Raw genomic sequence first — 26,306 nt, 5'->3', positions numbered from 1 at the left:
TGACGACGCTGGGGATCGACGCGCAGAAGGTGTTAATTAAACCAAATGACGACGCGACGATCCCCCAACGACGTCGTCGTTTTTTTTTTACCAGGCGCTGACGACACTAGATCGTTGAGTTGCAGAAAGTAATAATTAAGCAAAATAACGATTGGACAAAATGTCCGATTCGCCCCCTCTGCTGCTTAATGTTTATTAAAATTTCTGGATCCTATCTACCAATTTTGATGATAAAACGAGCAATAGATACAAATTTCCATTACCAATTTTGATCACGATTTTCTTCAAGTTCAACAAATAGGGATCAAACTTTTTTTGTATTTTCTGGTTTTAAAAATGGGATCCATGCCTGACCCTGCAGTATAAGTGGGTTTGCAGTTATTATCAGGGTGCAAGTTATCAAGGGTGTGTTGTACTTTGAAACAGATGGATTTGTAGGAAAATAACATTTTAAAAACAAGTTCCTTGTCATGTTTGAATCCTTGTGACATTAGTTGTTGGATGCTTTATGTACAATATATACTCACTTATAAGTCCGGTCACAATGCAAGTAACATAGACCCTGATCTGCTGTCACATAATGCACTGACAGATCAGGTCTGTGTTACATTGATTGCTCCCAACAAAATGCACAGACCAAGATCTGCTAATGCATTATGCATTGGCATATCTGGGCCTTTGCATTTAGATCTTACTTAATATAAGTTCTGTTCACTTGCACATCAATAATAAAACTGAAGTTTCTGTAATTTTTTTTATGGAGACTAAACATTTGTATACCTTACCATGTGGGTGTATAGAGATCATTATGTTCATCCTTCGTTCCACTGGGTTACACAATCTTGCAAATGCAGCTGGTCCTACAGTCTTGGTTTTGATTTCCAGGATTCTTTGTAATAAAATGGTCACTGCCAGAGAATGACCCTTTTCAACTGTAGTTGAATGCAGTGAATGACAAAATCTTGGGAATGCAACCAGTCTCACAAATGGATGCCTCACTGTAAAACTACGTGCTCATAATCCAAAGATGTGCATATGCACAAATCGCTACACTTTTTCAATATTCTTTTAAGTGTTGTTCCTCTCTTTGACTTGTAGCCGGATGGTGGTGAATGTCAAAATCTTGTGAACACAACTAATCTCACAGATATAATGGATCACCATAAAACAGGAAATATTATCATCATCATTGGATGTACATGTCAACAAATCACTGGGCTGTCTCTTGTTTTTTGTTATATTTGGCCCTTTATTGTCTTGTAGCTGACTGTAATGTACAACAGAATGTTCTCAATACAACTTCTTTGCAGTTTATTCATAGAGTGCTGTGAAACTTAGTACCTATTATGGCCATCATCAGAAAATGTGTGCGTTGACAAATTTTTGTTCTCCTATGATTTTTAATACAAGTATATTTGCAGTCTTTAGTGGATTGTTGAAGTTATGCAAGTTAACCCATTATTATACTCACATTTATCCAGAAAAGTTTTGACTATATGAACTATATAGACTTGTTGCCACCATAGGGTAGGAGTGGGATGTGGGACAGGAAGGGGCATGTTTACAAGAGGAAACTGCGCATTTCTTCTCTGGTTACAATTATTATTAATAATCAGTGTTTACTTTTTTTCCAGGATATTTGTAAGGGGGCAGTTTTATATGCAGACATCATTCATGAAAAACTCAAAGAAGCTGGCTACTATGATATTGAGGGGCAGTTTGATGTCAAGGAACAAGTACGTAATCATTATATATTCTAATTTTTGCTATTTTTCATATCAAACATGTGTTCTGGCTCAAAATGGTTTGCTGGTTCAGATCCTTCTTAGACCAGACCAGGTTGCTTGCCACTGGGTGTCTCTAGGCAGGGTACTTTATTCCCAGGTTGGTTGCCACTGGGTGTCTCTAGGCAGGGTACTTTATTCCCCTTGCCTAATCACTAAATAGACCATCATGTATTGTTGTGTCATAAAATATAAATCCGTGAGTCATAATGAACTTTAGAATTTTCATGTTAGCATGTGACATTTAGGTTAATTATTTTTTGCAGCCTGACCACAGGATTGTAAAGTTATGAAAATTATTCCAAGCGAATAATTTGTTTAAAAATAAATTTGTTAAGGAAATATGTTTAAAATAAATTTGTTAAGGAAATGTTTAAATCTATAAATGAAGCAGACACATAAGGACTAAAGAATGAGGTACCACATATATTTTGTGTTTTTCTTTATTCATCAAGAAAAATGGTTATAACATAAATTTTGCAATTATTTTGTTTTACAGAAATATTTAAAAATTCATTTCAGAGCATGAATGTTTTTTTAATTATTTTGGAGTACTGACTTTACATGAAAAAAAAATGGTTTGTACCCAAGATGTTCTACAAAACATGCAATACTTGCTCACCTTACAGTACTGACGTAAAAAATAAACATCCTATTTTTGTCTCATTTAGCTCGTGAATCTAATTGCAATGTAAGATAAAAGTACTAAAAACAACTTTAGTTATTGCAGGTATTAATGAGAGACAGAGATGCATTATTATGTAAGATCATGGGTATTCCAAGCACATTTTTCTTTGTAGATATTTTACGTGTTAACAATGGGATTGAGATGGTCAGTCACAGGGGCTTATATCATTGCTTATGATATGCGTCCTTGTTTTTGAAGTTACATGCAGCTTGTGTTCTTTCAACAACATTAATCTCATTATCAAAATACAAATAACTCAAAAAGACTATTGTTTTTAGTGAATTTTTGTGTGAGAGAGAAAATAAAAATAAATCATCATTGTATCAGTTTGTAAGACCATGATTTTTGAAAGCAGTATTTGTTTAGAGCTATTGGAGAGGGAGAAAGGGAGGTTGCAAGGCAGTTATAAATATTTGTTGTTCAGATACCTGATGATTGTGATATTTTTTTTATTTGTACAAGGTCATATATATTTAATTGTCAAATATTATACCTCTGAAAAAAGTTAATTATGGTTTGAATAGCAATACATATTGTCACAAGTACCACATTGTTTTGACATGATAGATAATTAAATATGCCTTGAGCATTGGTTAGCTAATTCTAGTCCAAGACTGACTTGGGACAAGATTCCCACAGCTGAGATCAAGTTGGTGATCCTGCCTATATGGAAATGAAAATGCATCTGAGCTGTACAAGTTAGTGTCCAAACAGAAGTAGATATTGTAATGACATGTGATCACACACATCACATTTTTTTTATGTTCTCACCAATACAGTTACTGAAATATCTATGTTTCTTATCTGGTTTGTTCTTGACAATCACACACCTTGATGATAAAATGATGCATTCTGCTAAATAGATGTTTCTTTTTCTGCTGATTTTCTGCTTCTTTCTCCAAACTAGCAGGTTCAAAATTGCTCCTTTCAACAGTGTTAGGATTAAATGAGTAAATACCTACTTTCCTGAAAGCTATGGGCAGCCGTTATCGCCAAAATTACATTACTCAAATAATGTTGTATGAAATCAACCCAGCAAATGAAACGATAATTCCAGATTCCAAATGATTTGCTGTTACATGAAGTGATTTAGAAAAACGAAACAAATGATGAATTTAGATTCCAAATGATGTGGTATTAAATGAAATGATGTAGTGTGAAATGAAATGATTTAAGAAAACAAATGGAATGATGAATTTGGATTCCAAGTGATGTTGTGTGATATGAAATTAAAGTTTGAACCCCAAAAATGAAATAATGAATTCAGATTCCAAATGATATGGTATTAAATAAAAGGACTTCTTCTGAAAATAAATGATTTAAAGAACAAAAGAGAATGATGATATCTGCTTATAAATGACGTGGTATTAAATAAAATGATGTCTAAAATGAAGTGATTTAACTCTACAAATGAAATCATGAATCTAAATTCCAAATGATCTGGTATTAAATAAAATGATTTAAATGACAAAAGGGAATGATGAATTCGGATTCCAAATGAAGTTTTATTAATTGAATTTACGTAGCATAAAATCAAATGATTTAACCCAATAAATGAAATGATGAATTCAGATTCCAAGTCACATGATATTAAATAAAATGATTTAAAGAAGAAAATGGAATGATGAGATCCGTTTCCAAATGACGTGGTATTAGATAAAATGATGTAGTCTAAAATGAAATGATTTAATCCAACATGATGAATTTAGATTCCAAATGATATGGTATTCAATAAAATGGGCAAAAGAACTGAACGGAACAATGCATTCAGATTCCAAACGATGTGGTATTAAATTAAATGTGTGGAAAGTAAACATTCTGATGTAAGGGGGGGGGGGCACTGTTGATCCAGTTGCAGCAAGTTCACTTGGAGGTTTACGTGTAGTTGACGGTCCATTCTCATCCACGTTGTAAATAGTCTCATACTTATCCATTAGATCATCAAGATTTTATGTAATATGAGATATTAGACATTGATAAATTTGTGCAGATCTTACTTTTGCATGTTGAATTTGAAGACTTCTTGGATTGACAATTTTGAGATCTGGCTGTCTTGACATGTATTTGTCCAACCAATGTAAGTTATGGCCATCTCTGCCCTAGGCAGGCTGCAATTCCGTAGCAATATTCAATACTTCACTCCTGGAAAATACGAATAAAAAATTGTCCATTGTTGAAATACATATTGCAATTTAATGTTAAAAATAAATATTAAATTATTTCATTCATTGAATTATCACTCTACAATGAATGCCGTTGTTTCCTCTATTTCATATCTTTAATATTCCTGACATGTGTTTGAATGGCAAAACTTAATAGTAGTAATACTTATAACACTTGTAATTCACCAGCTTTTTCCCACCCATGCAACAGAACTATACCTGTTTTGCTAACCGTACTTTTCCTATCGGAGTCTGATTATCTCAGACCAGAATAGGGACTACTTTATCAAGGGACACAACCATTGTTGTCTTCTGCTTGGCCTGATGGAGTTGTTTTCCAATAAAAATGTCATCACTTTGGGAAATTTACCAAAATAGTTTTTGGAGGAGAGAAACAAAATACTTTGCACTTTGGGTTATGGGGAGTGGGTGAAGAACACAGATAAATAAAGTGTGGAGACATGTCATTAAAGTAATGTAGTAAACATGTAGAGTTCAACAAGAGACAGATGAAGATGAGGACAGGGGAAGACGTATGAAACACAAGAAATGAAAAACCAAGAATGGACATTAACCCTCTATTTCCAGATAGATGTCCTTTAACTATCTACAAATGTTTTATGGGCAAATGTCCAAGTGATTTTTGTGACCCTGACAATCCATTTTACCTTGCCCCATGAAACTCGTGCGCATGTACCTAGTCCCAGTGAGCAATTGTTTTTATAGGAACCAGTTGGGGCCCTAAAGCTTAACTCACTAATGAAAAAAATGAGTATGAAAGCACATTTGCCAGATTTGAATTATAAACTCCAGCATAAGAAAACATCTACGTCAGAAACTAACAGAAAACAACATTCCAGACAAACAGGCTGTACACATCACTGGCCACAAGCATCTCTCTCAACAACTACAGAAAACTTAGTAACAGCCAGAAATGTGTTATGTCAAATCTGCTTTCTTTTAATTGTGTTAAACATTCCCATTGTGCCACAGTTGATTCAAACGTGCCTGCAACCATTAATGACATAATGCACTTACCAGTCAGAAGGAATCATTTATCCATCCACACATTATTCTGTGAGCAGATTTCCCTGTAGTACATCCTTCCACTATTAATAGCCACACTTGCCATATTTCTAAGACAGAAAATATATATTCCAAGAGACCGTGAACTTGAAAGTTCAGCACATGGTTATGCACTTCCGCTTGGGTCTGTATTGGAGGGTCTTTCATACACGGGAAATTTTACAATCAGTATTAATTACAACACCAGTATGTCATACACAGTTTCACATCCTCCAAAGAAAAGGAGAATTGCATATGATAGTGACACAGGTTTCTAATTATCTATGAATAATCCAAGCATGGTCACTCATACTACATTTTACTCTTTGTTATGGCCTATATAGAGCTGTGTACACAGTATCATTTCATTATTTACAGTATAACTTTTCTAAATTGGAACTGATGAAACTGAAATATTTTCTTGCAATAAATAGTAATTATTTGTTGTTAATTTCATATAACATCAATATATTAATTAAATATGATAATAACCTCAATACTGTCAAATGTTTTGTTATTTTTATGTTCACATGTAAATAGTGTTATTCAGTTGGAATAGTCACACCACAGCCCTCATTAACATATTTCTATTAATGTGCCACATGAAACCATTTGCGCATGAACTATAATATTGAAGAAGTGAAGAATTCTTTGTACCTTAAAGGAAAATATTGGGTGAGAAAAATAATCTACATTGAGGTTTGTACCAGGACAAGGAAATCCCAGTCACGGGGTTATATTAAATGTGTCCCCACTCAGCAGGCCTCATGTGGAAACAAATAATGTAACCCTTTGTGCAAACTCCAGCATAGATTCTATTAATCCACAGCCAATGCTTGCAGTAAACTTCATGTGCTTTGCTGGGTGGGTATCTTCTGTTTTAAGAGGATATGATGCCCATACCCGGATTCACATAACTGCTCAATGACAGTGAACCTATGGGCATGCCAATCTTGGGCAATTTTCCTCATTGGAGTACCTGTTTCAATGACTTTTCAGAAGGTGGAGTCCTTGGACCTCTGTTATTCATTCTATTTATCAACGATTTACCTCTTAAGAGTGGAACTTCAATTTCTTCCACTGACGTCTATGCAGATAATACTACACTGTCTGAGATGGGTAAAACCAAAAGAGTACTTGAAAAAAATAACTTACAAGATGCTCTCAACAGACTTCAAGTATGGTGCAAGGAAAACAGAATGATCATAAATACAGAAAAAAGGAAAGCCCTACTACTTACAACACAACAAAAACAAGCAAAGCTAGATAGCAACAAACTCCAGGTTCTATTTGACAATGTGAGCCTTAAAATGACCTCTCAGGATAGAATTCTTGGTGTATTCGTAGATAATAATCTTACTTGGTCTATTCACATTAAACTTGTTTCAAACAAGGTTAATTCTTATCTTTGGCTACTGAGGAAAATCAAAACATACATTCCTCTTCAGTATAGGGTCATCTTTTATAAAAGTTAGATCCAGCCATATCTGGACTACTGTAATGTAATTTGGGGTATACCTCTAATTCAAACATGACAACACTTTTAAGACTCCAAAAAAGGGCTTGCCATTTAATTCTAGATCAGTGTATAGACAATTTTCAGGATACAATGAAAAATATAAAGGTTTTAACAATACATGAAAGAATATTTCTTAGAAAGCCAAAGTGATGTATAAAGTATCCAGAAAAGCCATTCCTGTCTATCTAAGCAATATCTTTCACCAAAGAGATGCTGATGGTACTCCACATTTAAGGTCCATAAGAAGTAAAAATTACATTATACCAAGGCCAAAGAAGGAATTATTTTAAAATGTTTTCTGTATACTGGTCCACTGGTATGGAACAACATTCCCAGTGACATAAGGCAGGCTCCTAACATTTCTTCTTTTCATAATCAATGTCTTAAATGGATGAAATCATGAGAAATTTAACAGTTCTAGTACAAAAAATACCACCTGCTTTTCTGTAATTTTGCATCATTTTCATAGTTGAATTTTTCAATGCAGGATGATATTTTATGTTTTATATATGTTTATGTTTTCACAGATGCCTGTACATGTATTCCAGGCTTGATAATTTGAATTTTAAAATTACTTAATTATATTAGGGTCAAGCCAGATTCTTCACTTCGTGTTGTCTATACTGTATATATTGCGCATAACAGATAGAAGGTCTCAGGGAGATTAGTTCTTTAACTAATTGAGTTACCTTCTCTAAATAGAGTCTTTCTTATTATTATTATTATTATTATTATTATTACTCTTGGTAAATACAATCTGTATTCGGCTCCTGAAATTAAAACAATCAACTAAAACTAACAAATGGAAAAATGTTAGCAGAACCAGTAATGGTTTACAGTATGTGTACCAAAACTTAAAATAACAGATTGAACTACTGTCACATGACTTTCAAAGGAATTATAACAACAGCAGATGGGAATTTGATTTCCTCAATGGGCTGATCTTTTACAGGTTTAATTAAAGATTTAGAAAGTACAAAAAAATGTTAGTAACATTGTTTTTCCTTGATGACTATGTTTTCCACATAAATTACCTTTCTTCCCACACTTTTTTGTATTGGCAGGATTTCCCTTGACACCCACTAAACACAACAGGCTCATAAAATGCCAATAAAACTTGCGTGCACATGTCTTCATGGTTGTGTCAAAATGGCAAGCTCAGTGGTACTGTGGTACTTTGTGATAGTGCCATTCTTAGTAAAGAGTACTCAATAACCATAATGTTTAAGGACTGAAACCTCAAACTTTATAACTGACCATATAAAAAATTCAGACCCTCTTTGGTCTCAGTGGACATCACTTTCCAATGTACACCAACCATGAGAGATTAACATCAGTAACCAGAACTTTGATTACAAATTAAACCTAAATATTGTCTCCCAAATCAGAGTGTATTAGTCCTAGTAAAACTTAACTAGTACTACGATGTAATAATTTTGCCATCGATGATGCCAATCTGCCATTAAATATATCTGCCATCACGAACAATATTTGACCGCTCCAGTGGCCTAGTGGTGAGAGTGACCGCCATGGATGCAAGAGGTGGTGGGTTCGATCCCTGGCTGAGTCATACCAAAGACTTATAAAAATGGTACTCACAGCTGCCTTGCTTGGCACTCAGCATTAAGAGTTTAGTGTTAGGACTGCATGGTCGACCTGTCAGAATAATGTGACTGGATGGGACATCATGCTACATGTCTGCGGCATGATGCCTCAGTGCTAGACATCACTATAAACTGCCACACTGCAGACATTCTAGCGATATGACTGAAAAATTGTTGAAGCTATGTTAGAAATCCAAATCACACACACAACCACGATATCTTCGATGATTCCCATTACCTAAAAATCGGAGACACTTTCATGGCACATAACAGGCCCCATCTTATGCCAATATCTTTATGGGCAACTTGAATTGAAACCCCCGTAAAGCTTTTGCTTATTTAAGGTTTACACATGATATTTGTAAGATCCGGACTGGAACAAAAGTTGGAATTTAAAACATTCCATCAATGGTTTCATAAGCCCACAAAAGTAATAAGTTTATAACGAATTATTCTAGGAAAGAATCACATTCCTAGATACTACAGTAATTTGGAAAAATAAAATAATAATCGATTTATATTGTAAACCAACAGATAAACATAGTTATCTACATTATGATTCCTACCACCCCTTCCATTGCAAGAAATCAGACCCATCAGTTGTTACAAATTAAATGTTCTTTACTAAAGAGTCCGACCTGTGGGAAACATGGATTTAATCTCATCCAATTTTATGAGAAAAGAGTTTGAAGTAGGAAGTTTGAATTAAAGCAAGACATAAAGAACAAACAGATCTACTTAACCCTACTAGGAAGGTTAATAAATCTGGCTGTCTTTACATAAGACAAAGATAATTATATCCTCCAATGTGAAATTAACTCTCGATGGCCAGTTGTCAACCTGACTGCCAGATACATTCCAAAGTCAGTCCCATTTTTGCACACAGAATTGGTTTTAAATTAGGCAACTATTTAAAAGAGTTTTCAAGTAAGCACCCAGGTTTTTTTACTAGTCAGTTATCAACAAACAAGTTCTAGCTTGTGGAACAAATAATTGCACCATTTGTATGAAAATGGTTAAATCTAAAATATTAAGAAGCACATTTGCAACCTTTAAATATACTTCCAAGTTCATTGTACTACATGTAAGGTCTTTTACTTACTCACCTGTCACTACTGTGGCAAACAATACATAGGTGTAAAAGGGAATTCCAAATGAACATGGATTATAAAAGAACACCTTTTGGATATCAGAAATATGGAGACCCCAGAGTCTAAACACTTGAATCTACCTCAGATGACCACAACATAACTTGTGTTCAGTATCAGATAACAGAAATTATCCAGTCTGATGCAGCACTCACTAGTAGTATAAAATAGATAAAGAACTCGATTGGATACATCAATTACCTACTCTACATCAACATCTCTGTTTAAATGGGAGTTCAGGCATTTTTATTTTTAGGTCAAACAGACAAGGGTCCTGAAAAAGAATGTTGCTGATCAGACCTCTGTTGTGATGGTCGTGGCAGTCACCTTAAAAACCATCTTATTGCTCCTTCTTATGAAGGAATGGCCATATTGACATCCCGTTTTCATTATAACTCATGTCTCACATTTTGCAGATTTTTAAAAAACCCAGACCTGTTTGAGTTTGGAATTAGTTCAAGGTCGTTGTTGCTCTTTGTACTGCACTAAGCTTAGGAACACAGTGACAAGAGAATTTTGACCAGTCTTTGTATTTAGTTGCATTGCAGTGAACAATTTAAATTAAAAATATTCTCCTAATTCTTGTTTTTTTATGAAGAAAACACACCAAAACTTTCGGGGGTAATATAACACATAAACCCCTTTTTAAATGTAAGCCCACTGATGGGGGGAGGGGATTCCTTGAGGGTTAAGTACTAGCTAACATAGCCAGGAGCCTGAAGAGGGGCCCACAAGCAGTAAACAAGTTGATAGCACACAGATAATGATTTTAAGGTGAGCAGTTTTCACTCGAAATTCTACCTTATCTGGCTTATGAGCATACTAATATATTTATAGATAAATCTGACAAATACTTTGAATAATGTCACTTCAGCAACGTTTTTCCCCTAAGATAATATGACTAGATTTAACCCAGCTTGTGAGCCCATATATTGAGACTAGTTATGTGATTATCTATCCATGATATTAGGTTCAAGGTCAGAGGCAGTGACAAATAATTTTGTACTGTTCTTGCAGTTATCTTTTGAACATATTAGCTGATACATGTAACAAAATAAAATACTTTTTTTGGAGTTTCAGAAGAATATCACAGCTGATTTCAGGATTCTTCTGTTAAAAAGATTTAAAGGCTAGAAGAAATGGACTTGCATGGATTCCTAGAAAATCTTTTTGGCTTGCAAGAGTGTTAGTCTTTTCATTGGATTCTTGTTATGGTCAGATTACAGTTTTTTGTATGCCAGTTTCCATAAAATGAATTTCTTGTTTTGATATTTGCATGGCTCCATCCGTATGTCCATCTATCTGTTCATTATCTCCTTTCTGCACTATAACTTGAGTTCTCCACCATCTGCCATTGCTGAATTTTGTAGGTAGCTATTTGGTGAAGTAAGAAACTTCGATAATTGGAGCTGAACAGGCCAAAGGTCACAGTCACAGGGTCTTAATGAAGGAAAACCACACAATAACATGACTTGCCAGACATCTTTACCAGTCTTTACAAGTGCTCATAAATTTGTAGGGGAACAGTCATGGTCAAAGTGACCCTGAGAAGAATAACTTTTTATGTGATATCCTGAGCTTTTGTTGCATGAGTTGACTATAATTTAGATAGCTTGCATTTGAGACAAGAAAGACACCTATCAGTTTTGAAGTCAAAGGGTCAGAGGTCAGGATCAAATGGCCTGAGAAGAGGAAAAATGATTTCTACACAACTTCTTGAGCGTTGTAGCACATGCCACAGATACACTTTGTAGCCGACTTTCCTTTGAGACAAGGAAAACACTCCATTGATTCTTTTCTTTTCTTTTTTTTTTATTTTTTTTTTTTTTATTAACCCCGTAATAGGTTGACCAATGGGTCGGGGAACCATCCCAGGGTCACCTTACAATCAAACATTTCTGGTTATCAGATAATCTAGGGATAATAAATATAATCTACAGAGAAAGTAAAAAAGAAAAACACACACACACACACGCATATACACATGCATATGGCACACAATCTAGGTGACATGGCTTTTGTGATATTACAGTATTTTGTTCCTGTTTACCCTCAAGTCAGAGACAAGTTAAATGTTCATTGTTGAGGTCCATTTTTGAAGAAATTGGTCCTCTTTTTTTATTTACCTTAGCAGTGTATTTTTCAATGTTCTTATACATTGCAACTATTTGCTTAAAAGCAAAAATAGAAGGATTTTTCATATTGAATCTGCAAGTATAAATATAATATTTTGCCAAAATAAGCAGAAAATTACCCAAACTGTCCAGTTGTTCACTTCCTAAAAATGTTTCTTTTTTTGGACAGATGTACAATATTTGGGCAAAAAGGTGCAAAAACTTCAATAAAACGGTACCAAAACTGTGAAGTAATACTGCAGTCATAAAAGAGATGCTCAATACTTTCAGTTTCACTCTTACAGAAAGTACATTTGTTGTCATCAAATATGTTAATTCTTTTAAGAAAATCATTAGTAGCGATTATTCTATGGATTAATTTAAAGTTAAAAGAGATCAACTTGGTATCCTTGGTACAGCATTTTGCCTGGCTATATATATCAGACCACTCCTCACTACTTATATTTTTATTAAATACTTGCATCCAAGTTTCTTGCTTCGCAGTGTGTTGCCTTTTAGTTTCCTGTAAAAGATCTTTGTAAACAAACTTGAGTGAATCTTGTTTTCGCAAGTTCGTTATTTTATCCTCCTGCTTATCAAAATTATTATGTACTAGGTGGTTTTTTATGGCATCTTTCCATGCTTTAGGAATTCTGGATATTAAGGAGAAGTATTTCAAGAAATCATCGCTTCCAGTTTTTTGTTTTATTATCTCAAAAGGTATTAAATTACCGTGAACATCTACTAGATCGTTCAGAATTTCAAAACCAGCTTCTGTCCAGGATTTGTATTGATAGATCATTTTAGGGGGGACAAAATTTAAAACACTCATGGATAGATACTCGTTAGGACTTTACGGTTCTTCTTTCCATTTAGATACTGCCAAAATTACATCTCTCCAAAAACTGTTTTTAATGAACTTACAAAATCACTCCATTGATTCTGGGGTTCAAAAGGTCAGAAGGTTTCTACATAATAACTCCCAGTCCTATGACACAGCCATGACCTTGTGGATGTATTGCATTTGAGACAAGAAAAGGCATGTTAGCCACCAAGACTACAAGAAGAGAATTGTTTCCCCAAAGTAATGAAATGACAAGTGTATAATATTTATTTGTTGTCCTTTTGGTAATGCTTACTTTCCTGTTTCATGTTAGTAGTGGTTAACATCTCAGCAGTTCGAATTATTTATTAACACATTAACCCCTAGTGACAACTTAATGGGGCAGGAGGTAGTAGCCTACTGCCGAGCTCTGTAGCGTCATGGTCATGCATGATACACTAAAGTTGGTGGTATTATAGAAAGGTAGACAGATGTAGCTCTACAATGATACCAAATAATCTAGTTGCACTACAAAATACAGATAAAAAAACCTCATTTTTTGGACCCGACTTTTTTTACCCAAAATTCACTTGTGGTCAGAATCCGATTTTGTGTCCGGATTTTAGACTTTTTGGCCCTAGATCTAAGGCAAACCAGTATGAACTGCAAACAGACAGATGAGCCTTTGCAAAAAGTAGGATAAGATGGGCATTTGGAATAAAGAGTGGTCTCCATACAAAAATAATGTTTAGCAAAAACAAAAACAGAACTTCAACTTTTACCCTTCTGCTCATGCGCGAGTCAAATAGCCAATGAAAAATGATGTTTCTAACACAACTAGTCAATATGTTATTGAAAGATGACCGGGGATTTGGTGTTTTCAAGTCTATTCAGAAATAGCTTTCAAAATGTGTTTCCTACTCGATTTTCAGGCGAAAATGGCAAAAAGCTAAAGGGGTTAATGTGTTAAAGTTTTCAAAAATGAATCCATTCATTGGACAGTAAAGATTCTCCAACATTTGTAATTGCAATGATTTGCATCTAATTCCTACAAAATCTTTTTGGCTTGCAGGAGTGTCAGTCTTTTCAATGGATTCTTGTTATGGTCAGATTACAGTTTTTTGTGTGCCAGCTTCCAAAAAGTGAAGCTCATGTTTTGATGTTTGCATGGCTCCATCCGTATGTCCATCTATCTGTTCATTATCTATTTTCTGCACTATAACTTGAGTTCTCCACCATCTACCATTGCTAAATTTTGTAGGTAGCATTTTGGTGAAGTAAGAAACTTAAATACTTGGAGCTGAACAGGCCAAAGATCAAGGTCACCGGGACTGAATGAAGGAGAACCACACAATAACATTTTTTGCCAGACATCTTTACCAATCTTTACAAATGCACATTAATTTGTAGGTGAACAGTCAAGGTCAAAGTGACCCTAAGAAGAATAACTTTTTATGTGATATCGTGAGATTTTGTTGCATGAGTTGACTATAATTTGGATGACTTGCATTTGAGACAAAGAAGACACCTATCAATTTTGAAGTCAAAGGGTCAGAGGTCAAGAGCAAATGGACTGAGAGGAGGAAAAATGATTTCTACACAACTTCTTGAGCGTTGTAGCACATGCCACAGATACACTTTGTAGCCGACTTTCCTTTGAGACAAGAAAGACACTCCGTTGATTCTGGGGTTCAAAAGTTCAGAAGGTTTCTGCATAATAACTCCCAGTCCTATGACACAGCCATGACCTTGTGGATGTATTGCATTTGAGACAAGAAAAGGCATCTGTCAGTTTGGGATCAATAGGTGATATGTTAGTCTCCAAGACTACAAGAAGAGAATTGTTTCCCCAAAGTAATGACATGACAAGTGTATAATATTTATTTGTTGTCCTTTTGGTAATGCTTACTTTCCTGTTTCATGTTAGTAGTGGTTAACATCTCAGCAGTTCGAATTACTTATTAAAGTCTTCAAAAATTAATCCATTCATCAGACAGTAAAGATTCTCCAATGGCAGTGATTTGCATCTGATTCATTTGACATGACAATAAATTTGTTAATTATATAGGCATTTGATAGGGTCATTCATTGGACACTCTTTAAAAAGTTGATTGATATTAAAATACCTGTGTACATAGTTCATATTTTAGTTAACTGGTATGGCAAACAGTTGTTGTATTATGTGCGATGGGGAAGTGTAATATCCAGCGCTTTCCATGTAACCAATGGGATGAGGTGAGAGGCGTAATTTGTTCCCTTTGTTATTTAATATATATATATAGATGATTTAATATATATATATATATATATATATATATATATATATATATATATATATATATATATATATAGAGTTAAATCAAAACCTGGGTCAGTGTTACGTGGAGTTACATCTGCCACCAAATGTGTTGTTTCTCAACAATTTTAGTTTTTCTGTTGATATGTCATTGATAAGTCATTCTATCATGGTTTAAGAAAATTATTAAAGATATGTGAACAATACGCATTTGAGAATGATATCATTTATAATACAAAAAAAATCAGTACGCATGGTCTTTCAGCCAACTAAATATTTCAAATTACATCTCCTCCCCCTGTACATCTTAACGGCAATGCTCTTACATATGTCAACATTTATACATATTTGGGTCATATTTTGAAACTGAATCGGTCAGATAATGAAGATATGATGAGACATTACCAATTTTTATGTACTCTAACAAACATGCTTCTATGAAAATTAAAAATTGTTCACTGAATATCAAAATTAGATTATTCAAATCTTTTTGCTGCACTATGTATTGTGCTCTTCTGTGGACAAACTTTAATGAATGCATGAAAAGAAAAGTAGTTATTGGTTATTTGGTTATAATAATTGTCTTCATTTTCTGTTAGGTCTTCCTAGATGGAACAGTGCCTCCAACATGTTTGTAAATTATAATGTACTCAGTTTTGATGAAGTAATGAGAAAGTATGTATTCTCAGTGCTGACAAGAATATCTAGTAGTAAGAAATGGAACTATGACATTCATTTAATTTCTCAAATTAACAGCAGATGGAATAAATTACTCTTTAAATGTGCACTTAATTTAATTCTTAACAACGCAAGGGCATAGTTAATTGTGTAGATGTATCTGTATACTTGTACGTATGATATGTGTTCTTTTGTGTTTACAATGTTTTTACTTTATATCAGTATTTTAATTTAGATGTATGGACTATGTAGTCTGAAATAAAGAATTTGTATGTTATAGTTAAAAGTGAAATATAGAAAATTATTGGTGAAATATTTATTCATGTCCATATTTCAATTAAAAAATATATCCTTACAGGTTAACTTGTAAAAATCAAGATTTCCCATCATGACAAGCAAAGTTTTAATGTATTTTCCTGCAAGAATTATAACAGCAGCTTAAAAAAGATCATTTTACAACCTCAAGAAATAAATGGAAACTTCATCAACTTCTATAGGCAGGGAAGTTATTTTTTGTCCAAAATTTTTTACATGTCACTGTATTTTCTCACCAAAGTTGCACATTTTCAACAGTTTCAAAAGTGGTTTGTTGTTTGCTCAGTTTGATCTGCTGTTTGTTCCAGCAAAGTGAAAATTATATTTATAATCTGTTACATCCGTAATTTATTTCAATAGACATGGTGATCACAAACCTATCATCTTCTTTAATCTCATCACACAGTTTTTATGATGAGCCTTGTAATGTAATTCCAGTTGAGTGATCTTGTTTGGGGGGTGGGGGTGGGGGGACATTAAGCATCTAAGATTCAATTTCAGAATAAGATTGGTATATCATGTAACACCAAGCTGGCTTTTTTCTATTTTGTAATAATATGTGTTGTTCCTAGAATATAAATATTGATTGTATTATTCAAGATTTAACCACAGTAATGAAGCCATGTGTCAAGCATTGTTACATTTCAAGTTCCATCACTGAATTAAGATTTTTCCACTTTGTTATTCATTCTTAGTGATTGATAGACACATATCAAATGTAACTTACAAGTCCACTTCAAGTTATGTACATGTGTATTTTATCATAATTCTTTATTATTCCATGTATTGTGTATATCCACGTGTTTTCTACATGTATAACCATTCCGAGCAGCTATGTTAAACGCCTTCTGATTGTTTGCTTTGACATGCGAGTTTTGGCACCAACTGAATGATGTAATGGTTGCAGAGGTGCATGCCCTAATGCTATAAATACTGTTGCGTTTGGGGGTTTTGAGAGAGCTTCATGTAGGGATTGTATTGTAAAAATGTCTTATCAAATCCAGCCTCTCCACTCTGTAAAATTTGGTGAACTTAACCAGTTATGTCGGATGAACAGATGCACCAAATGCAACATAGTTCGGTATGCATAGTATGGTGTTGTTTCAACATACAATGATGCATTCACTTCAGCATTTGGCTCACCAAGTTATCTTGGAAAAGTTACAGAATTTTACCGAGTTCAACATGAACTTAACCCATTTTCACCAAAGCTTATTGGGACCCATGTTGGGATGCCTTTATTATTATTCCAGTCCATGTTTATTGCAGCATAGTTACTTTTTGTAGCTTTAACCCATTTAGGTTTCAGTGTATTGCAGTGGTAGGGAAATTCCGACATGACCCAGTTTTCCCCAGCTCTGTCATACATGTATATGGTGCAATACCGGTGTGTCCCAGTGATGAAGATGGAATCTCCATTCTATTGCTTAAACTTGCATATACTTTTACATAGATTGCTGTGGATTTGTAGGGATTTTTCCATATGTAGTAGAGGTCATACAGGCCATGTATGGGTTCAACAGTGATTATTTCATAAATGAGTGTCAACTTTTAAAATTTGACTATATGTACCTTAAACTGGCAAGTATTCACTTTATTTGGTTCATCATATAGCTATATTCATTTGGAAGGTCATTATTTACATGCCCTGAAAAGTACATTTGGGAAAATCAATGTTAATATACATGGCCATTTTTGGATGAGTTCAACCTACAAGTATGTTCCACTATAATCCGGATTGAATATCACACTGTGGTACTGTCATAATGAGAGCTATTAAACTGTGACAATTAGAATCAAAATGCAGTTTTCTTCTCCCAGTTTAATAGCTGGCACAATTATAAAAGTACATAACAAGCAATAATTTTCATATGTAAGTTTCATGGCGACAGTTAAGGTGGAGAGCATTCAATAATCAGTTGTACAAAATTAGTATTAAACTTGAAAACAATTTATATATAATTTAAGATGAGGACAAAATGTGCATACATGACCTGTATGACTATTTACTATAGTAAAATTGTTCTTTGCTATGTAATCTTCCACATATTGAAAATTCAAGTAAATCAGTCTAATTTGAATGAAATACATAAAGAAGTCATTTAAACTTATTTCACTCTTTCTCTTTATTAGTATCTCTCTAGCCCAATATTTAGTCGGTGTTATTGACTATTATTGTAGAGTCTTCTCTCAGGAAAGAGTTTTTGTGCTCTTTGAGTGCACTACAGTCATAAAACAAATTTTCTTTTATGGCATTAATACCAAATATGTCTCATCTTCTGGTAAAAAAACCTAACATAACTCCTGGTTTCACCTCTTGTTAAAATATCACTTTATGCCTTATGATGAAATATATTTTTAATAATATATGAGAGGAATATATTGTCTGTGTCTGTTGACATTACTTTCAGTTGTGTGTTACCATTAATAACATCGAGCAAGTACGACGTTCACTTCTGAGTCTGCCAGAAAGTCTTCAGTTTAATCAGATCCAGTTGGCTGTGGATAACAATAATGCTTCTTCTCCAATCAAAACAAGCCTTCCTGAAATCACTAAAGAGGCCAACAAAGAGATGGTGAGCAAAATTAAACAGGTGGTCGACCATGTTGCAGACAAGGTAAGTTTTCAGAAATACAAATTGTGATACTTGTCTAATCTTTTAATACTCAAAGATAAAAATGGAAATCTGCTAGGCTCATTTCATACGCCTGTCTTAAGACGGGTATTTTACGTTATGGTGTTGTCTATCTGTTAATATCTGTTTGTCCTGCCCATAACTTTGTAATGTTCAGATAGATTTTCATGAAACTTAGATAATTATATAATCGTGACTAGATGGTCTCGCGTATCATAGCTATGTCACCTGTCTCAAGCTCAAGGTAAGGGAGAGGAGAAAAAATAAAATTCTGTGGCTTGTATCCATGTCTGGGTATAACATTTGAACCACTAAAGATATTTTAATGAAACTTTAGCCTGTTATATCTTGGCATGACATTGTCTCATGTTTTCGTTTTTACCCCTTGCTCATAAGAGCAAGTTAACATCAAGGAATACTATGAGCTATAACCCATACAGATATTTGGATGGAATTTTACTTGGGGTCACACCTTATTTTAAAACAGTTAAGTCTATAAGTCAGAGTCATTGAGAGGGAAAAGATCACAAATACAGTCTTTATCAAGTGCCATTTGCAGAATTCTTGTCATCTCGGCTACAAAGTATAGATAAGAGAACAGTATCACATTTTTGCGTTACTTATTGTCGTCATGGTCATAGACATCTTACTCTCCCCATGAAACTCTTCCATATAGCACTAGACAGTGCTAGATCCCTTATGACTAGAACATGACACTAGTTACACCAAGCTTGAAGAAAGGGAAACCATTCTACACCTGCAAAACTATCAGCCATATCCCCAACTTTTATGTGCAAGAAACTGGAACATGTACACAGTTCTCTTGCATGTCACTTCAAACGTTAAAAACATACGAAACAACAACCAACATAGTTTATGGAAAAGAAGTTTATTTGATATACTATTGCCAGGATGGTTTTTTCGAAAGGAAGGTCATTTGATATGCAACTTCCAGTATGGTTTGTAGAAAAGAAGTTCATTTATACAACTGATTATCCTCTCCATACAAACCTAGCAAAGGGTTAGGATAAAACCGGGCAGATTGATTCTGTCCTTTCGGATTTCTCCAAGGCCTGTTTGCAGATTACTACATTATCGGCAATGCCTCTTGACGACATTTCATCACTGTGGTAAAGGGCCCAACAGTCTTAACTTGATTGAAGACTTTCTATCTAGCCATACATAAGACATGTTCTATATGATCAAGTCCACCTCTATGCCACAGTTTTTGGGTCTCCTATTCCAATCATGCATCATTAATCTGCTATTGTGTACAGCGTCTACAACCAGAATCTTCGTGGACAATTTTCACTTGTGAAGAATGTTCCAGTCCCCCATGGATTGTACTACCATTCAGAAGGATTATAACAGTCTCCAGGAGTAGAGTCCAGCTGGCACATGACCTAAATATAAACATTGCTGTCCAATTAAGAATAAGCTGACTTTTCATATGAACCATTAAAAAATTACTGGAAATTCAAAATTTGAATAAAAGAAAATAACGCACAGCTTGTTTGTTTGCATAATATACTTACACAAAATAACGATTGTTGTTAGATTTAGCATTGTTGAATATCATGACAGCACATGTACACACACGTGAAAACACGTAATCACAACCATGCAGACATAAAATAAAAAAACAACATGTTTCTGTCTTAAAATCCATTTACTGAGTGGAATACAGTCTTAATTAGATGCAGTCTTTAAAGTTCTCATTAGTTCATTTGTGTTCTCATTGGAGGCTGGATTGTACTTTTTTCTTCTTCAAATTTCCCTATGTGAAATGGTGGTTGTTTGTCTCAGATCACCTTACATATGCCTTTTAATTGCCTCGGTGACAATTAACTGTACATACTGCCCAAGGATAGTCTGACATGAGCTCTAAAGAGGACTGTTGACTGTTTTTAAATACTACATACTATTGCAGTATATTGATGTAGTTATGAAATCTTCGAGGGCACCCATACAAAATTTTCCACATGGAATGTATATGGAATCCATATGTACTTTTACAGAAATATCCATATGGACATTTCTGTTCTATAGTTGAAGCACTCTTATGGATTTCAGTGTATCCATATGGAAATGTTATGGACTCCGTACGTACTCTGAATGGAAAATCTCATGGAATATGCTAATTAGTCCATGAGATCTGTAGGTTGTCCATATGGAATAAAATTTAAATTCCATATGGAATTTGGCAATAATCCATATGGAATTTGTGAATAATCCATATGGAATTTGTGAATAATCCATCTGGAATTTGTGAATAGTCCATATGGAACTGGCAAATACACCATATGGAATTTGTAAATAGTTCATATGGAATTTGGTAATAGTTGATCCCGTACAAAATTCTCCAGGCATACTTAAGGCCGATTTCAGACAGGTTTTTTAAGCGCTTCCTGTCTAAACCATAAAAGAATCTGCTTCAGATTTTTATTAAACTGCCTAATGATTCTTTGACATTATTGGGAATCAATGATGAATATTCACCATAATTTTTAAAATGGATCATAAATTTTATTTGACAGACATTATCAAATAAGATTTAGGTTTTTCTTGTCCTCATTTTCTTTCTCGCATACAAAACGTAATCCATGATGGCATCACTTAAGTCTTTTTCATTTCATTGAAAAGTCTGGTGGGATTTCACAAATATTTGACTAAAATTTTTGTGAGATTTCACTACAGTTTTGATCATTATATAGTATTTTACTAAAGTTTCAGAAGTTTTTCATACATTTCAGAAGGTTTCAGATTACTAATGAATATGAATTAGACAGGACTTCATTAACCAAGGTGATATTAAGTTTGCATGAATTTTTTTTACAGATGTTGTAATTATATGACATCCAAGGCAAGAGATATGGGAGTTAATAATAATAATAAAAATAATAATAATAATGACTTTATTTAGAGAAATTAACTTAATTACAGAACTAATCTACCTTGAGGCCTTCTATCTGTTATGTACAATATTTACAGTATATACAACATGATGTGAAGAATCTGGCTTGACACCAAATAATTAAGTGATTTTAAAAATCAAAGTATCAAGCCTGGAATACATGCACAGGCATCTGTGAACACATAAACATATATAAAATATTAATCTGCATTGAAAAATTCAACTGTGAAAATAATGCAAAATTACAGAAAAGCATCCATTTGAGACATGAAAAGAAGAAATGCTAAAAGCCTGCCATGTCACTTGTACTGCAACTTGATTTTTGATTAATGTACAAACTATGATGCTGTTGTGGTCTCTTGAATTAGTCCTTGTTCCAGTAAGCAGCTGTGACAAACGTTTATCATGATATGAGTACTCTTATTTTACACTGAATTTCCAACACACCTAGAATATTTTGATAATATACACAATAATGCCTCATGATACTGAACGATGATTCTACATGTGGGCCAAGAAAATTGCGCAAAGATATGATGATCTTTGATAGACATGGGTATTTCGCTAGAATTCCCACCAGTGATCTATATGTTGTCCTCCTTAAATTCATCCTGGAAGTTAATCAGTTTTGAGTTATCAAAATCATCCTGGTTCAGTTCCTTGTCCTATTTAGCACGTTAGCCACTACTGTAGAGCTGTTTATGGCACAAAAAGCAAAATACTAGTACTGGCGTTTAGTTTTCATACAGACTGACTAATTACGCTCACATCGACTTTGCATTCAAGCTATTCTCTTTGCCGCACATTTTTCAAATGGTTATTCAAACTCGTATCCTGCTCGAATCGCCATGTTTAGCATTTCTGTCAGTTTCCGTTACGCAACAATTCATTGGGCAAGTACAAAATTTTTACGATCATCCTTTAAATAATAAACGGAACAAATACTTATCAGAAAGCCTGTTGCAGAATGGGACCGGATAGCGCATTATTTAAAAAAAGTTTCGGAGACTATATTTTAAAAAAAGATCTGTATCGAGGAAAATCAGATTCAGGTCAGGAGAAAAGCGAAATTCTGATTCAAAACAGAAAACAAGAAAACTTGTTTGAGGGCAGTTAAATCCAGTTAAAGTTTTAAAAAAATACAACAACAATAACAAAATTTGATAAAGAAATATAATACAGAAAGATGTGGAAAGAAGTTATTGTTCCCAAAATAAACATGTTTACAGCTATCAGAAACAGGGAACATAAATGCTGCTGAAAATCAATCAAATTATACAAGAAACAAAAATAAATTTTATTATATCTTATTGATATTTTTTTTTTACTAAAATGTCAGTGATATTACAATCACAAAATATCACTATATTTTTAGAATTTTTGACAAAGTCTCAGTGAAATTTCAATCACAAATTCCCACTGATATTTTCAGAAATATTGGCAGAGTCAGTGAAATTTCAATCACAAAATTTCACTGATATTTTCAGAAATTTTGGTAAAATCTCCTAAAATACCATAATTTTAGTGATAAAGGACATTTGAGTTAAGGTCAAGAAATGTTCATTGATTTTGCTGAAATTTAAGTCAGTTTTCATTAGGGTATGATTTTTTAAAAGCATATTTTAATAGGAAGCCAACAAAATTACTTTTCAGAATAAACATTAGATCAAGCCCAAGATCCACCTTGCATCAAATTTTCCAAGTCCAAAGTTTCATCTATGCTTGTACTACCAGATATTAATTTTCTGATCATGTTTACATTTTCCCTACTTTCTTGGTCATGTCTTTGTTTTTAAACATCTGTGGAAATAAATTAAAGAAAACTGACATACACGTGTTTCTTCAAATTTATATGAGTTCATCCTTCCATATCAGCTACACTGACATATACATGTACTCTATCTCCCATCAATATTTCTATTTTAATCAGATAGTTCAGGTTATTAATTCTTCAGAGAGTATTTTCCATGATGCTATAATACATGAGCCTGCTTTCCATATGGAAAAAAGTGCTTATGGATTAAAGTTGCAACTTTATTCCATATGGAATTTTCACTTGCTATGAAGTACTTATGGAATTGATATGGAATAAATTGTCTGATTCCATAAGTTTTTCAGTCCATATCTCTTCCATATGGATTCCATAAGTATTCCATACGGAATCCATGAGAAATTTCTGTATGGGCACAGTTTTAAATACCATCTGATCCAAACAACCTCATCTGTCCACAGAAACAGTTTCTTCCCTCACTGTCATCATGTGGAAAAGCCATCCAGGGAGCCCGATCAGCTAGACCAAATTGGAATCCTTGCAGGATAGTGCCATGAAACAAAATTCCCTATTTACCCAAGCCAGTTTCAGGGCTTAAACATTTAACTGGCCTGGATTGCTGTCAAAAAACAAAAGACAAATCTGCCAGTTATAAACAAAAGTAATCTCAGTAAAAGAGGCAATGATCATGACAAGCTACAATAATTATTTTCATTTCAGATTTAACAACATGCAATAATTATGTTCATTCTTGATTTAAGAAGATGCAGTAATTGTTTTCATTCCAGATTTAACAAGATGCAGTAATTATTTTCATTCCCAATTTCAGATGCGACCGGACATTAAGAAGGATGTGTTTCACCTGAATTGGGCTCCAGAGGCTGTGCCAGCAGATGATGTACTGTCAATTAGTAAATTATAATAAATATATAATTTTTTCCAATTTAGACAGAAAAGTATTATTGTGAAAATCTTCCTCATTCTAGAGAAAATGATTCAACTTGGTGTTGCATAATATATATGACTATTCATAAATGCTGTGTTTTGATTTTTTACATTGCTAGAAACTGTCATCACTAAAATATTTTACCACCTGCCTTTGTGTCTGCATGGGTGAGATATGATTCCACAGGCTGACCTGATAGTTTTGTCCAAGTCTCGGATATAACACTGTGACACCTAAATTGCTAAATTGGAGTGACTTAAGATTCTTGAACTGCTCATGGTTGTATGCAGGTGTTCAGTTTATGGTAAAAGTCAGATAGGTTATGTATGCATTCATCAATGAGTAATTCAGTAATAGGTGTCATTTTTTAGACTCTGATCCTATGTACCTTTAGATGGTAATTATTTGCTTTATTTGGATCCTCATACATTCATATTCCTAAATTGGAAGATCATTATTTACATGCCCAAGAAGTACATACGGCGAAATCAATGTTAAAGTACGTGAATATTTTTGGATGAGATCACCCTAAAGGTGTGATCCAGTACAATCCAGATTGAATGTTGCACAAAATGATAACACAGTAAAAGCTACGTGTGTTGATATAATATCCTATATTGTGCCTATTAGACTCGACGTGCTTTTTTCCTGACCCTGTTTAGTACCTGGCCATCATTGTAAAAGTGCTTAGTGATCCATAATTTTTATCTGGAAGTTTCTTGACAACAGTTAAGGTGCTGAGCGTTCAGTTATCAGGACAGAATAGACTTAAGTTAAACAAACTTGGTATTAAATTTTTAAACAACAGTTTATATTTAATGTAAGATGAGTAAATGCATGACATGCCTGACTTTTACTATAGATTAATACATTTTATATTTGAATATGCGTCAGTCATATTTACAAGTTATAAAATGCTTATTTCCAAGAGCCTGTCTGTTATCCATTGATCTCTCCTTCCATCTACCCCTTCTTTTATATTTTTACTGTTGTTCTAAATTAAAGTTTTAGCAGTGAAAATTATGAAGGAGTGGGGGAAATACAAGAACAAAAACTTTTTTTATTCATATAATATGATTCCAGTCTTTCAGCTCCTATATGCATCATTTGCAGCAAACTAAAAATATACTGTAATGTTACTATTGCTAACAATTTTGTTTCATATAAACTTCAAAAACTAAATAGAATGTTGTCCTAGTATTCAGGGAACCAGGATTTGATTAATGTTTGCGCTCTCTCGCTCTTTCTTTCTTGCAAAGAATCGGTTTTTATATGATCATCCATTGCAGCTACCTATATTAAGATGTTTGGAATTTGCTAAAGTGCTAAAATAGTCTTCCTGTATTAGAAGTACTTCCATTTTTCTAGGAGTCTGCCTTTTTCTTTACTTAACAATCCTCTCTATATTTTGAACTGTGACTATTTCAGGCTGTTGGGGACTTGCTGGAGTACTTGGACAGTAATTTTCTGACACTGAACAGCAATCTGTTGAAGACCAATTTTGACCGTATTCTGGAGTCCATCTGGGTTGAAGTCATTGAAGAGTTTACAGAAGTTTTGGACAGTGAAGAACCAGTCAGTTACTCATTTTCATCTTCTGCTCAACTCTTGAGTACTGTCATTTCACGCTTTTGGGATAGGGTAGAGGTAGTGGGTTACCAGTTTTCATGGTTACTACAGACTGGGACACACTGTGGGGTTTAGTTTCTGCTTTAAAACAACGACTTTTTGTTTTTACAGTGAAAGAATCTTATTTAATGAGAAGAATTTACAGAAACTACAGGTCATATATGGTCAAATTACCATTTGAACTGGACACGATTGAAGATTGTATTAATGTGGA

General features: G+C 33.9%; 1 protein-coding gene across 1 annotated transcript in view; it reads left to right on the top strand.

The window, feature by feature from the left end:
* The window catches only part of LOC149803139 (BAI1-associated protein 3-like), a 349,073-nt gene that overhangs the window by 246,768 nt on the left and 75,999 nt on the right, over positions 1 to 26,306 (top strand). The window contains exons 20-23 of the mRNA XM_089953890.1: positions 1,635 to 1,736; positions 18,608 to 18,814; positions 24,347 to 24,415; positions 25,892 to 26,038. Coding sequence (XP_089810016.1) covers positions 1,635 to 1,736; positions 18,608 to 18,814; positions 24,347 to 24,415; positions 25,892 to 26,038 — 525 coding nt within the window. The remainder of the gene's footprint in view (positions 1 to 1,634; positions 1,737 to 18,607; positions 18,815 to 24,346; positions 24,416 to 25,891; positions 26,039 to 26,306) is intronic.

Source organism: Sinohyriopsis cumingii, chromosome 3, assembly GCF_028554795.1.
Source record: "Sinohyriopsis cumingii isolate HCF-2022 chromosome 3, ASM2855479v2, whole genome shotgun sequence".
Lineage (NCBI taxonomy): Eukaryota > Metazoa > Mollusca > Bivalvia > Unionida > Unionidae > Sinohyriopsis > Sinohyriopsis cumingii.
This window is presented reverse-complemented; position numbering and strand designations above follow the sequence as displayed.